The sequence below is a fragment of the Propithecus coquereli genome, unplaced genomic scaffold (genome assembly GCF_000956105.1).
Source record: "Propithecus coquereli isolate 6110/MARCELLA unplaced genomic scaffold, Pcoq_1.0 Scaffold73, whole genome shotgun sequence".
Taxonomy (NCBI): Eukaryota; Metazoa; Chordata; class Mammalia; order Primates; family Indriidae; genus Propithecus; species Propithecus coquereli.
Window position 1 is genome coordinate 7792245 of NW_012153396.1, and position 14974 is coordinate 7807218.

General features: G+C 39.9%; 1 protein-coding gene across 4 annotated transcripts in view; it reads right to left on the reverse strand.

Moving 5' to 3' along the window:
- Positions 1-14974, reverse strand: part of SORCS1 (sortilin-related VPS10 domain containing receptor 1) — a 581564-nt gene that overhangs the window by 158734 nt on the left and 407856 nt on the right. For all 4 annotated transcript variants that reach the window (XM_012661649.1, XM_012661648.1, XM_012661647.1 and 1 more), the window contains exons 7-8: positions 3540-3658; positions 1281-1370 (exon numbers count right to left, since the gene is read on the reverse strand). In XM_012661649.1, the coding sequence (XP_012517103.1) occupies positions 1281-1370; positions 3540-3658 (209 nt within the window). The remainder of the gene's footprint in view (positions 1-1280; positions 1371-3539; positions 3659-14974) is intronic.

The window sequence follows — 14974 nt, forward strand, 5'->3', positions numbered from 1 at the left end:
GAAGAAGCATTTAAATGTATATAGACACAGACCTACATACAGTTCTGGGCAATTACCACAGTCATTAATCTTTTAGCAGCTGAAAATAATAATAACCACTAACATGGATATAGTTCTCTGGAGTTAATAGTGCAATTTAATGTGTGTTATTACTTCTAATGGGCTGAGGTTTATAGACTGCCTGTCACTATGTTAGGGTTAGGGGTAGAGTGGTAGCTAAGGAAGAAAATTCTGCCTGGAGAAGTCAGAGTAATATGTTACCGTTGGCTTTCCTGGGAGAGAAGGCCTGCTATACCCTTGTGCTACGTCTACAACATGATTTCCTGGGAAGCTATCTGGTGGTGGTCCAAGACAGCATACTACAAAGTCATGGATGAAAATACAAGAGAAAGAAACATGAAAACTCAATCCAAAAAAAAAAATTCTTTATGTTTTTGTGCAACTCAAAGACTTCAAAGTTGAGCTATAACTGTTTAAACCTTCAGAGTCCCTTTCTTATAGCCGCATACATCTCCCTTGCTTTAAGATTAAGGCACACTGTATTAACAATTTCCAGTCACTTAAAATACATCACAGTGGCAGCAAGATTTACAAATGCCCAGCTTTGAGTGCCTGAGTCGGTGTGACTTCCACTAGGTGGCGCTCCGTATTAACGCAGTTCTCCAGTGTTCCATGAAAAGACAGCCTGGGGATGTCGGCAGCTGAGGGTCTTTAACTTTTGTTTGCCACGATTTTCAAAAGGGTATGCCTTTGGGGAAGTCTAAAACATCAGCTGTGCCTCCGAACTCAAAAGACTACTAATCTTATAAGTTCCATCGAGAGAGAAAGCAAAGGTTGGAGCCATGTCTCTGCATCACCTCTCCATAAACAATTGAGAAAAATAAAATGGGATAGGAACGGAGTACACCTGTTGCTCTGATAGACCACGTTTCCAAAAAATATTTCCTGTCTTGTTAGTAAACCAACACATACTGCTTGAGCATCTTTACTACACAAAAGCAAAAACAAGTCAATTATTAATTTATTTGGATGCTCCTGCAGCAAGAATTTCAGAGAGAGAGAGAGAGAAAGAGGAAGAAAGAAAAGGGGAGAGAGAAAAGAGAGGAGGGTGATGAGACTGGCAGAAAAGAAAGGAAGGCGGAGCGACCTTGAGAAACAGAGACGGGAACTGCAGAGGAAGGAATGACTGTCGGAAACAGAAAGTGTCCCGAGGAAAGGGCAGGAGGCAGGGCTCCGGGAAGCAAGGACAGAGTGAAATGAAGAAGCGATTGAGGCCATACCTTGGGCAAAGCGTACTTCGGAAGCTTCATTTGGGCAAATGCGTTCCTTCGGTAGGACACGTAGTAATGTGGCCGGCCTCCTGAAGTCAGCTGGATCGTAAAAACAAGGCTGTCAGAGGAGCTACTAGAACAGTTACAGGTCACACAACACCCGCCTGAGCGGAAGGGGGTGGCTGCCAACACAACAAAACAGCAGGCATTCCTGTTGCAGAGAGTGTAAAGACCTGGCATTCAGCTCAGAAATAACTTATACGGCGTATAAGAGTTGGTCAGAGGCCCAAACTGAACCTACTGGACAAAAACACAACTCTTAAATTTACACCGTGGCTCAAAAGCTGGGAAACATTTTCAGCCTTTTTTTTTTTTTTCAAATTGACATAAGCCTCAGGGTACTCTGGTTCATTTGTCCGTCAGCAGCCCAGCTCTCTAGCCCCAAGTCTATGGCCACACAAAGAGGTCCCCATGCCGCATCAGCAGGAAATGGTCCAGGGCAAACAGTGGCAGAGCTGGAGCCTCACGTCTCTGGGCACTGAATTCCAGGGTCATGGTGTCATATTGATGATTGTGGGCACACTGCACAGGCAGAGTGCTGGCACGCTGGATAGAAAGCCAGGCCAGGACTGTGGTCCACATGTGCTCTAGGTCTATCTCTCAGAGGAAAAGTGTGAGCTACCTCCACTAATTTTGTGTAAAATTAACAGCCCAATGAATCCCAGTGGGTGTGAGGAGGGCCGGGAGGGGTGTGGTCTCCACCTCAGGAGCAGCTCTGCCATGCAGGGCATCGTATCGAGGGTGCCACTGCCAACCTCACTCTCCTCTGAAGCCGTTCTTAACCGATACAAATACTCGGAGATTGAATGTGGGCTGGAGTTTGCATCCTCAGAACATCAACAAATGCCTTGGGTGAATGTTCATCAGACACTTAGGAATGTGATTAGAATGTCATCTTCTTCACCATGATGTGGTCAGATGACCTCTTAGTCCTAGTGATGGGTTACAGGATCATGTTCAGGGTGGCACAGGTATAAAATATATGAAATTGCAAATGCAGAATTGATTCACATTTGTAAGTTACAAATGTGGATTATAAACTTATTAGAAACCAGACAAGGTTCCTGGAAGCAGCACTAATAGAGAAATGAATTATAGACAGAACCAATATGTATAACTGTTTGAATGTCACTTGATAATTTGACACTGAAATTATCAGAGTATTCATTACTCATTTCCTGAATAAAAAGGAAACGGTTTGTGTGTGTGTGTGTGTGTGTGTGTGTGTGTGCCTGTGTGTGTGTATAATCATTTGTGAGACATTTAAAAAGTATATAGGCTGATGTTAGGCATTTACAAAAGCTTTCTCAAAGCATGGAATTAAATATCCTAAATCACAGTTTCTTGTCGAAATAAATGTAGTGTCTAGAATGTCTCAATTGTAGTGAAATTTTGTATACATGTATATAAGCTGTTTAGCAATTGTACCTTTGTCATTTTTAACATGGAAAGCAATAACTGAATTTTTAAATGCATTGTCCAAACAAGCTTAAAATTTTCCTCAAATGCTGAAAAGAAGCAAAGCATACTTGTTCCTTGTCTCTTCTAACCACTCATGACACTTCAGCTTCTCATTTGATTCAGTTTCTCATTGGATTCTGAGGCAAAAAACCTGGCTGAATGCATCTCATCTAAAATCTCTTTATTCTAATCACAGTCAGTACATGACAATAAAAGCTGATTACTCTCCTCCCCATAGCCTCTGCCGCCTCCCACCACCTCTAGCCACCCCACAACTTCCTCTTCCCCCTCCTGTTTCTCTACTTTCAAGGTGGGTGTTGGGGAGGGGGCTGATAGGCTGACCATTCCCCTGACAGAGACTGGCATATTTGCTCAGTCCCTTTGATAACTGGGAGATTATTTGAAATGCAGATGAGGGGGACAGAACTGTGCATCATTCTCGAGACAAGCTTACTACCCTAAGCAATGCCTTCATGACCCCATGTTGATAAGATCCTCCAGACACAGCCCAAAGGAACTAATTACTATTCTGTTAGAATAGAAGCTTCCATGCTCAGTAATTTTCCTTTTGTTGAAAACTCCTTCCTTCCTTCCTTCCTTCCTTCCTTCCTTCCTTCTTTCCTTCCTTCCTTCCTTCCTTCCTTTTTACTCTTAAGGGAGTGTAAGTAGTCCGAATGTGCTGCAATAGAGACAGAAACAAGGACAAGAAATGTTTTGAGACAATGAATACAAGTGGATCTTTCGTACCTGAACAAACACGTAATCATCTTGGACAATCAAAGAGTCTGGGTCAATGTAGCCTGGAAAGGGTTTATTTCTGTTAGTCTCTGTGCAGTTCTGCATTCGGCAAGTTAGATATTGTGAATCTGGAAAAAAAATGGGGGTGGGAGGAGATACATACAGAGCTTTAGAGTCAGAGTGGACATTTTCTATTTCCCTTGCTGTCTCCAAGTCTTTAAATAAGCCTCACAGTCTTTGTTAACCACATTATTGCTATCATTATTATTTAAATTATTACCATTATTATTTCATTCACTTGCTTGTAACGTTACCCTCAGCGCCTCCTGGTACTTCCACCAAGTCTTGCCATCCTCCAATACTAAATTTGCGTTAATTCGTTTTTTCCCTCCCAAATCCAAATGAAATCATTTTCAAACACTGGCAATAACACTTGTGATTTCATACACATATATTTTTTGTCATTAGTAGGCTTCTCGTCCACATTTGGACCTTTGACTGACAGGGAAACACACATACATGCAATCATTAATTGTCTAATAATAAAAGCGCTGCTGTTGGTTTAATAATAAGATTCTATGTTAAGATAAAGGTTTTTCTTTGACTACTAATTAGAAGTGAAACAGAATAGAAAGGAGATTTCTGAGTCAAAACTTTGCTCTTATTTTACAGATGAGTAAACTGAGACCCTGGATCTCACCTGAGATTGCAACTACACGGTGAACACAATATCAGTAATGGCAACTCTTACGTCAATTTGGTCTCTAGTGCTGGAAGTATATTGCATCAGGGAGGCTCTCCTTGTTTTTCAACCACACTATGCTGGCCTCTATCTAATCAGGTTATGGTGCTCCCTTATTTAAAACTCCTTTTGCCTCACTGCATTTAGAATACATTCAAACCCTCCACCATCCACCACTCCAGCCCTCCAACCTCCCCCACCTCTTTCCACCCTGATAATCTCTTCTATTCTTCCTGTGAGTCTTCTCATCTAGCCTACTTTATGTTCAGGAACTTGGCCTAACTTTCTACCACTTTAGAGACTTGTTATTTGCCTCAAATGCTTCTCCCCAGGCTGTTCCCAAAGAAGGTTCTAGATTTCAGCTAGTTCACTGTAACTTCTGAGAATCTTCCATGATTACTCTTTGAATTATAGACAGAACCAACATGTATAACTGTTTGAATGTCACTTGATAATTTGACACTGAAATTATCAGAGTATTCATTACTCATTTCCCTGAAGAAAAAGGAAATGGTTTGTGTGTGTGTGCGTGCCTTAATTCTCGTCATGGAATTCTCTTAATTCTCTTCATAGAAGAGAATTCTCTTAATTCTCTTCATAGAATTTATCATAATATAAAATTACCTTGTTCATTATTTCTTTCTGTGCCCTGCCCCCATTAGAATGCAATCTCCATGAAGACAATTTTTTTTTTCTATTATACCCACAGGTTCTAATACTATTCCTGGCACATAGTAGGTAATAAATGAATATTTTTTAGAATATTCCTCATTATTGAAAGATATCTTTTTGAGCAAAAAAAATTATTTTGCTTGTTTTTGATGCTTAATGAGTGGGTGAGTTTGATTTTAAGACATCAGAGACATATGCAGAAATCTACTCTTCCAAATGAAAATATCAGATTATTATTTACATGAAATGCAGGTGGGCAATAGTATGTTGAGATAGGGATTCACTAAAGACTTCTCTTAAGGAAGTAGGAAGTCAGAACTTTCTAGGACTACCTTCAATGAAGGAACTTGTATACACCTGCGTTCTGCAAGGAGCACCACTAGGGGGCGGCATGCACATTTGCTCCATCCAGGGTGGGGAATCTGTGGCCTCTGGATCCTTCAGTGCAGCCTTTTGATTGAATCTAAATTTTACAGAACGGATCCTTTTAATAAAGGGATTTGCTCTATGAAGTCTGGATTCAGTCGAGGGGCCACACTTGGGTATCTGGAGGGCCCCTTGTAGGCTTGAGGACACAGGTTTGCTGATAGTTCTCAGGAGACTCAAGAAGAGCTTTACTCACTGCCTTCCTTCACCCCGCCGCCATTTCCGCAGATGGGGGTAGCTCACAAGCACTGCAACCTGTCTAGTCCTGGTGAAACCATCTCCACAGTTAAAGCAAAGAAGAGCCCTCTACTCCCCCTTCCCCATCTCCTTTTTCAGACATTGTTGTAGTTCCATTTTAGAGCATAACTCAAGATCTTTCTCCTTAAGGACAATTTCTGGGACACATCCCTTCCCAGAATGACCATCCATACGGAAACTCAAAATCTTTACCTCACAATTTCACACTCCACCAGACCCTTTTACCACTTTTAAGTGACTTCTGTCTTTCATAGGTAGGTTAGGGCCACAGAAACAATGCGTATTTGTGACTATGAGACCTGGGCTTGAATTCTGGTGTAGTGATTTACGAGCTGCATGGTTCGTAGGAAATCTCTTCATCTTTCTGTGTATTACCTCCTTGCTCTATTAAAGGAAGATACCAATATAAACCATCATGTAGTTTAGCTGTAAGAATTAATTGAAATAATATATACACTACATGTTTTGAAACTCAAACTTACACAAATGTTAGTTGTTATTGTCAAAAATGTTGCTATTCCTGTTTTCTCTTTTCCTACCTTTCGCAATGATAAGATCAGTTTCGGGGACATACTGGGTCCTTAAACAGACTGGCTAAACCAAATTTGAATATTCCAGTTATATTTCTTAGCAGGTACTCTTGGTGACCTGCCCAACACCCACTCTTCTCTGGAAGAATGCTGGAAAAGCCAAGAGTGGATCTGTTGGCTCATCCCTCGTCTTTGTGACTCGGAAGTTCTCATATGCAAGGATGAATGTTGTTGGTCTAAGGCCACTAGAGGTCTTCCTACTCTCCTTGCCACAGGTTGGGTTAGAAGAGGGCATTTAAATCTAGTGCTGGTAAAAAAGAAGTGGCGGGAGAGCTTTTAAGGGGCCTCTGGGAAGATATAAGGAGATAAAATGGAAGATCCTTCTGTTTCTGTACAACATTGTGATTCTTGGAACTTCTCTAGACTTCTTGCTGTCCAAAGGAGCCAGTCTTACAATCAAGCTTCCATGATGAGTATGACAAAGAGATGGAAAGTACCTGCTCCCAATGACATCACTGAGCTACTGAGGGTACTGACCCAGAGCTGCCCTATTTCTGTGCTTCTTATTATGTAAGATAATGAAAACAATGGATAAACAATACTGAATCTTAATTAGGAGGTCTTGGGCTTCAGATTACAAATAAAATTTCCAATTAGAATTTCTAAGAGTGACACCTAATGAGGACTTCTCGATGCATTTGCAATTCTTGTTCTATTTGTAATGGTGTCTAATAGTTTCCTTTTTAAGACCTTACCCTCCTCTTCAAAGGTCCCTGAACAAACATAAGATGGAAAATATTAACATACACTTTTCATGTTTCTAACTCATCTATATAGAAATTATGAATCTGGAGTATTTGGAAAGAAAATAAAGGAAAATGAAGTCAAAAATGTTTTGAGCATCTATGTGCCAGACACTGTAAAACATGTTCACATTTATTTAGTACATTTAATCGTCATAATACTACAGAGTATATCAACTGATTTTGTAGATAAGGAGAATGAAACTCAAAGTGAGTGTGATTTGTGGAAATGGCAGTATGGGGTTTCAACTTGTCTGACCTGACTCCAACTTTGGCTTATTTCTTTTATACTATACTGCATGAAAAACCCCACTGAGTTTGGGCCAATTTTTATTAAGTATATTTTGGCTTCTATCTAAGAATCAATGGATACACCTAGATATACAACAAGAACACCTGTAAATTACTATTTTTTTGTGAAGCATTTTGGCAATATGGATCAAGATAGTTAAAAATGACATCCTTTGATCTCAGGTTTATTTCTGAAAATTCTATCTAGGAAAATAATTAAGGATCTATGCAAAGATATAACCACTTGGATATTCGTCAGAGTCCTGTTAATAATGAAAAATACTGGAGAAAACAAAATGGCCAACAATAGAGGAATAACTAAACTGTGGAAAATTCATATGTTGCTATTAAAATCCTGCTTCTATGAGGAAATGTTTAATATATTTTATATTACATAAACAGGTTACCAATTAACAATATTATACCAATGTTAATTTCTTAGCTTTGAAAACCATATCGTAGTTACATAAAATGTTAACTTTAGAGGAAGCCAGGTATAGAGTACATGCACTCTGAACTATCCTGGTAACTTCTCTGTGTATCTAAAATTATTCCAAAATAAAAATTTTTTAAAAGTAGGTTACCAAAATACATGCATTATGGACCTGATATTTTTGCAAGTTGTATATATAGATATCTATAAATGTATGTTTGCACAGGAAAAATGAATAAAAGATATATATGAGATGTCAACAATAGTGGAGAGGCAGTAATATGAAAAAGTCAAACAATCCACACAAATTCCTGGCCCAGCACTCCTCAGCTGCGTGAGTGGGGGAAGAGAGAGTCATGGTGGGGTGTGAAATCAACCATCTCTAATTCCTTTGCATGTTCATCTTTCCCCACTCCCCATGCTACATACCGCGGTTGAGCTGTATAAGGAGCCTGTCCTTGGCATGAGAGTTACAAAGTGTACAACTAGGTGATGTAGGAAAAGCCCCTGGAAAAGGTCTTCCAACCAATTCTTGCCTAGAATGGCTCCAAGTAAAATTTGCAAGCTGAAGGGGAAATGATCAATTTTGAGCTGCTGGCCCGTGGTAAAATATTCCTGGTTTGTTCCCTTTCTCCTCCTAATGGAAACAGAAAGAAATTGGCTGCACTTCATAATGAGGGACCAATCACTCTTATTCCCCTTGGGGCTTGCTGTAATAGCATTAAGTATGATGAACCCTTTCCATATTCAATTCTGGTGAGTGTATGAAGCGATTCTATAGGAAGTCTCTTGCAATTTGGCATTAATTAATGTCAATTAATGTATGCAACTGCTAGACACTAGAATTAATTTCATTACTTTTCCCACACAGATGTTTTCCTTGCCATAGGTAATTAGGACACTGCGCTGCTCTTTTCAAGCATCCTCAATCTCTGCAACAGCTGCTGCTTGGACTAATGCAATCCCCATCCACACAAAATCGCACTGATCTAGGGAAGGGAAACTGCTTCTACAGGGCCAAGCTTTGAACAGAGGATCAGAGGTTTAAATGGAGGCTCGAGGCCTGCTAGCCTGGCAAATCTAAGTAAAGCACTCCACCTGTCAAACTCTGATCCATAAAATGGGAATAAACTATATTTTAATGGTTCGTGGTTGTGACGATTGAAGACTTAGTCCTGAAATGTGTTTAGTCTCGTGCCTGGTTAGACTGTGCTCAGATAATGGTAGCTGTAGTTGTTATTTAAGTCCTTTCTCTTAAATCACTGGTAGTGCTCACTGTGTCTCAAGGTAACCACCTATAAAGTACTATGGACATTTCTACCTGAGGCAGCATCTTTCTGTATATTCAATTTTTGGTTTGGTTGAAGGTTCTTTTAAAAAATAATGTTTAAAACACCATGAAAACTATTCTCCTTATATAATAACAATGCAAATAATGCAAATACAACTAACCCAAATATTCTGGGTAGGCAGTGTGAGTGAGATAGTGGTCCACAGGCAGAATTGGAAAATAACAAGGGCTACAAAAACAACGTGGAATCGCTTTTGCACCCAGCACACGGGGCCGACCAGCCACAGCCTCACTGCTTTGTAGGTGTAACCTCTGCCTGCTGGAGTGATCTTCTAAGTCCCAGCTCCATCTCCAGCATGGTATGTGACTCTGGGAATGTCATTTACCAAGCTAGGCTTTAGACTCTTTCTCTTTATAATGAGAGTTATTAGAATTGTAGGACCAAAAGGGATATTAAAAATCAGACTATTACTTCAAGATCCAAAGGGTCTTTACCATGAATGACCCACTGATACCTGTTTCCTTCCCATTCCTGCGAAAACAAAACAAAGCTCTGTGATGTTGCTGGCACATGTGTGTCTCAGAGGCTTCTGGTGTCTCTAAACAGCACGCTCATGCCTGGAAGACGCCCTATGTTCATTCAGAGAGTTCTGCTGGTTTGAACTGCCTTTTCCTTCCCTTCCCAAACCCTTCCTGGGCTGCCTTCTGTGGAGCTTTTCCTGGGGCTCAGGCAAATCTCTCCCTTCCTGCAATGTCTTTATTGATAAACAGCAGCAGAGTATTAGCCTCCCAAGTGACTAGGACAAGCTCTCCTCTGGGTCAGGGACTGTGCTAAGTTGATCACATGTTTTGCCTCTTTTAAACTTTGAAATAAAAACCCAGAGAGAGAGACATACTTTCGTAGGTGATAAACCCAGGCATGGAGACAAGATTTGTATGAGTAAATGACAGAGCACAGAATATATCACAGATCTCTGGGACTCCATCCATTCATTCTATCATTCAACAAATATTTATTTAGCACCAAATACTTTAATTTGCCCTAATATTGTGAAAGTTTAATTATGATCAAAGCTATAAACAAAAAGTCTCACGGAAATGTGGACTTGTTATCCCCCATGGTTTACACAGTACTCTTGAGGATAGGGACTATTTTACAATTCACTCCATCTCACAGAGAGGCCAATTACCTTTGTCAGGGGGTAGGGACATCCATGTAAGAGCTGAGAAAAGTCCAGAAAGTCGCTGGGCATGCTGACAGGGATAAGTCATCATTCCAGAACTAAGAAGTACTGACCAAGAGCACAGAGGCATGAGAGAACAAGAGATATGTTTGGGGAATACCCGTTGTGTGTTTCGTGAGAAAGCCACACACTAGAAACCAGCACTAGAAACTAGTTTATATGAGCAAAGACACAAAGTTATCCGAAAGGTCACACTCAGCCATGAAAAACTGGGAAGCACATCACGTAAGTTTCCAAATTAAGTTTACAAAGAAAGTGTATGTAGGGGAGAATTAGAGAGAGAGACAGATAAAGAAAGAAGGGTAAATTGTAGAAAAGAAAGAAGAAAGAAAGAAAGCAGAAATAAAAGTGGAAAGGATAGAGGGAGGGAGGGAGGAGAGGAAGAAATAAAACGGTTTAGTGCGTAGGGGAGAAAATACAAAGTTTTTTCCATAAGTTTTGTTTTTTCGGGAGGAGAGGGGTGTGAAATATTTACTTAGATGTCTCTACCTGTTATAAGATTAATTCCAGGACAGAAGGACAGTTCAAGACTACCTCTGAGACATGTAGGTACATTCAACTGATTATTTCTTCACTTAATAACTATCTATTTTTATCATCCTCCATATTGAGTATCATACTTAGAATATAGTAGATGCTCAACAAAGAACAGTATGGTACAATCCTTGTCTCACATCGTGGAATAAACAAAGACAAATGGCACATTTTCCTGTCTCTCTCTATATTCCAGCCACCTGGTCTTCCTGCTATGCCTCCACCATTCCAAGCACGCTCACATTCCATATCCTTTACATGTGCTATTCCATCTGCTAAGATGCTCTTCCAACACACATAGCTCTCTCCCTTATTTCGATAAGGACTTGGCTCAAATATCAAATACCATCTTATTAGAAATTTCTTCCTTGACAGCCCTCCTCCCCTAATCACTCTCTATTTTCCCTACTCCAATTTTTTTCTCATGTATTTGTATATTTATGTCTTCTATAAAAGTGTCATGCATTTGTTTATCATCTGCCTGCCTGAACTAGAAAGTAAACTCTATGAGAGCAGGGCCTTTGCGACATTACCTACCATCCCCCATTCCTGCTTAGAAGAGCAGCTGACATGGCATAAATGTCCAATAACATTTATCAAAAGAATGAATAACAGGTCTGGAGTGAACCAGATCTGGCTTTTTAAATCCTAACTCTGAGACAATGAGAAAAACATTTAATCTCTGTAAGCCTCATTTTCCTCATTATTAAAATTATTAAAATGAGGAAAATAACAATACCTACCTCCAACGGTTGTTGTAAGTAGTGCAGCTGAAAAGAACTAGTGCAGCAGCACGAGGCCAATGACAGGGACATAAGACACGATACTGGCATTGTTGTTGCTTGAGAACGTAGAGGACAAAGAGAGAAAATGTGTATGTGCCAAGGTCTTTATGATGTTTTTTTTTTTTTTAAGCAGGAGTCAGAAACATCAGAAATTTTCCAAACTCTTCGAAATTGGCAGACATACATGTTATGTGAACTGCTGCTGCATCCTGAGGGATCCTTAGGACCCAACAGAAATCCAGACCTTTGTCCTAGAGTCAAGGCCTGGGAGTGACAAGTTTTTGTGCACCTCTGTTCTCTTATCCTCAGGATGGGATGTAAGGGCACAGACCTCCTCACAGGTGGGTGGGCACAAGGGAAGCAGAGGAAGTGGCACATAATGGCTACAAAGAACTAGTTTGAAAGCTGTCCAGCTGAGCCTGTTGCTGCACTGTCACTATCACGCTTCTCAGCGCTGCGTGGAGAGGCCTGTGTTATCTTATTTCATGCTTTTCTGGTTGGTTTTCAGGCCTGTCTTTAGGCGACTAAAGCAGAGCGGCCAAGTTGATATCACGAGTAGTTGAAATCGAGAGCTTCTGTGATGTGAAATGTGGGGTCGGAATGACAGGACTAGACAGGAAAGCAGAGTGCTATGTACAGCTGCACTAGCTCAGCCTCGACGCTTGATTTAGGGATAGGAGGCAGGTGAGAAGGCACTGGTTCTTAGTGTTGGGAAGTGGGGAGAATCTATCAGAATCTGAAGCTAACCAGAAATGGAATCTTCTCATCTCTTCCAAACTCCACCTTAGAAGCTATTAATAAGTTGGCCGAAAGAGAAGGAAAATGAAGACTATGAAATGTGGGCTCTAATCATGCCACCAGTTGTGCTGGTGTTGCAACTTTGGCTGGAGCGGGGTGGGAAGTTCGAAATTTTCAGATTTGTATAGAAATACTAGAATGTTAATCTTCTCTAAACTAATAAAGAGATTTGATATTTTTTGAAGTTCACTGAGGAAGAAATAAAAATAGCCAAGAAAAGCAAATAAAAACTCTCAACCTCACTCCTAATTGAATAAATATAGGTTAAAACAGTAGGGATATGCCATTCTTTTGCTCATCAAATGGGCTATATTTAAAAAATCTTTGATAATGTTCTGGATCGCTGAGGGCTTGCAAACACAGGCATTTCTCAAATGGAGAGACTATACATTGTGGCGACTATTTCGGAAGGCAATGTGACGATGTCTACAAAAATTTAACACGCATATTCTCTGTGATCCAGGGATGTCTCTTCCTCAGTTTCTCTTTCAGCAGTGCTTGCTGCCTACAGAAGCTTGAGCGCTTACTAACCAAATAAATAGTATGTGCTTATGTGTATGTATCAGCATTGGTCTAAATAGCCAAAGGTCTACATACCTATTAACTAGATTGTAATTATTAAATTATAGTTGACTGTATAATAAGGTTCTATGTAGTGATTAGTCTTGAAGTTGCTAAGTTTACGTGTACTGATATGGAATAAATTTTAACTTGCTATTGTATTCACCAACACTAAATTTGGCACAACAGTTTTACAGCATGAACATTTGTGAGTGTATGTATGTGTACGCACATAACATTCATCTGTGTAAGCCTAAACAATTTATGGAAAAATATATATATATATACATATATATACACACACACACGTATACATATATATACACATACATACATATATATATATACCTCTTGGGAATGGGAATAAAAGTCAGGAAGTGGATTTTACTTTTCAGTTGATGTGTTTGAGTACTATTCACCCTTTTTATTGTCCTTGTTGCTGTATTTTTTGGTATAAAAGTAATCTATATTCATAGTAAAAACTCCAAAACACTCTGCAGCTCAGATACTGAGGACTTTGAGAACTGAGGTCCCTGTCCCACTCCACAGCACCAGAGCAGTGCTTGCCGTGTCCAGATATTGATACACATGCCGTCCCATATGGGAAATTCATAAGAATGCTGGAGGATAGGAAGTAGAAATGAAATTTCCAGTTCTTATCCAAGACCAGAATTCGTGGGATGAGTAGTTACATCAAGTGGTGAGTTTCTTTTATTTTATTTCCGCTTGTAAAATGCTAGTTTGAAGTTCATTTCACAAAACATTTTGGGGCAGTCATTTTCACAGTTGGTTAAAGAGCCAAGGTTTGTTTTCCCCAGCGAAAGAGATGAGTCCTTGGGAAAGTGGCTACAAGGTTACTTACTCATGCAAATAGACGCCAAGACTAGTAATCGTCCCCCGTCCCTCTTGACAGCAATCAACACCAATACACAAACACTCAGGTTGCTGGCTGGCTGGGCCTTTCACTTCGTAAGTAAAAGGGAGAAGCGAAGTTGGTACAGCAGGTTCTCTTACAAGACATATGCTCCCAGATATACAATATAGAATACATATAGAATACAATATAGAACTGCATACCCACGTGTAATTGCATGTGAAGAATTGCCTGATAAAAGTTATGCTCTTTTCCTCCAGAATCACATACACATAAAATGTGATGCCCAAGTTCAGGTAGCTAGTAAGTTTCCTGTGCTCCTGGTTAGCCCTCTGGGAGTGCACAGACCCTACGGTTAAAGACCCTCCCTTCTTAAGTGGATCTGTCCATACAGTGACACACACCCCTATTTATTAATTCAACAAATATTAAATGTTTCAGGCTCTTATGTTTTGGACGTAGAACCAAAATTAAATAAGACACAGCTTTTCACCAAGCTTTCAATCCAACCTCTTGGTCAACATTTTCTCTCTAACTGCATGCATTAAACCCACATATACGCAAATACACCTATGTTAGGTAAATCAATAGAATGTAAGTTTTATTTTTGGTGTTTTAATGTACTGGGTGCCTACAATGTGCACACATGCCCCCCCAACCCCCCAGCACAGAAGATACTTAAACAATAAAATCTTTGTTTCCCAGATAAGGACTTGTCCATTTGTCCTCAGCTGAATGCGAGGGCCAACAACAAATGCCACATCCAATAAATGTTTTCAGATTTTCTAATAATACATCCTGTGATTGATTGCGATTGCACTTATTCTTTTCAGCTCACCTCCCAAGGCAGAAAGTAATACCAGAAATGTTTATTTAATACATCCTTTTCAAAGATGTAAACCACAATATATCCATGTATGAGAGCACAGTTGTAAGAAAGGTCCATGCCAGTCATAGACTCTCACAGAACGAAAGCTTTGCAGAGGATCTAAGATAAAACACCAGTTTATTTATATAAGGAAGCACCGTCCCTTTGCAGACACTTGTACTTTTGAGGCAAGGGTTCGGATGCTTTGTGCCACAGACCCCATTAGCGACCTGAGGAAGACTGTAGACCCATTTTCTCAGAACAGTGTTTTTAATGCATATAATAAACTACCTAGAATTAGCAGAAAACTAATATAATTAAATTTAAAGTTATC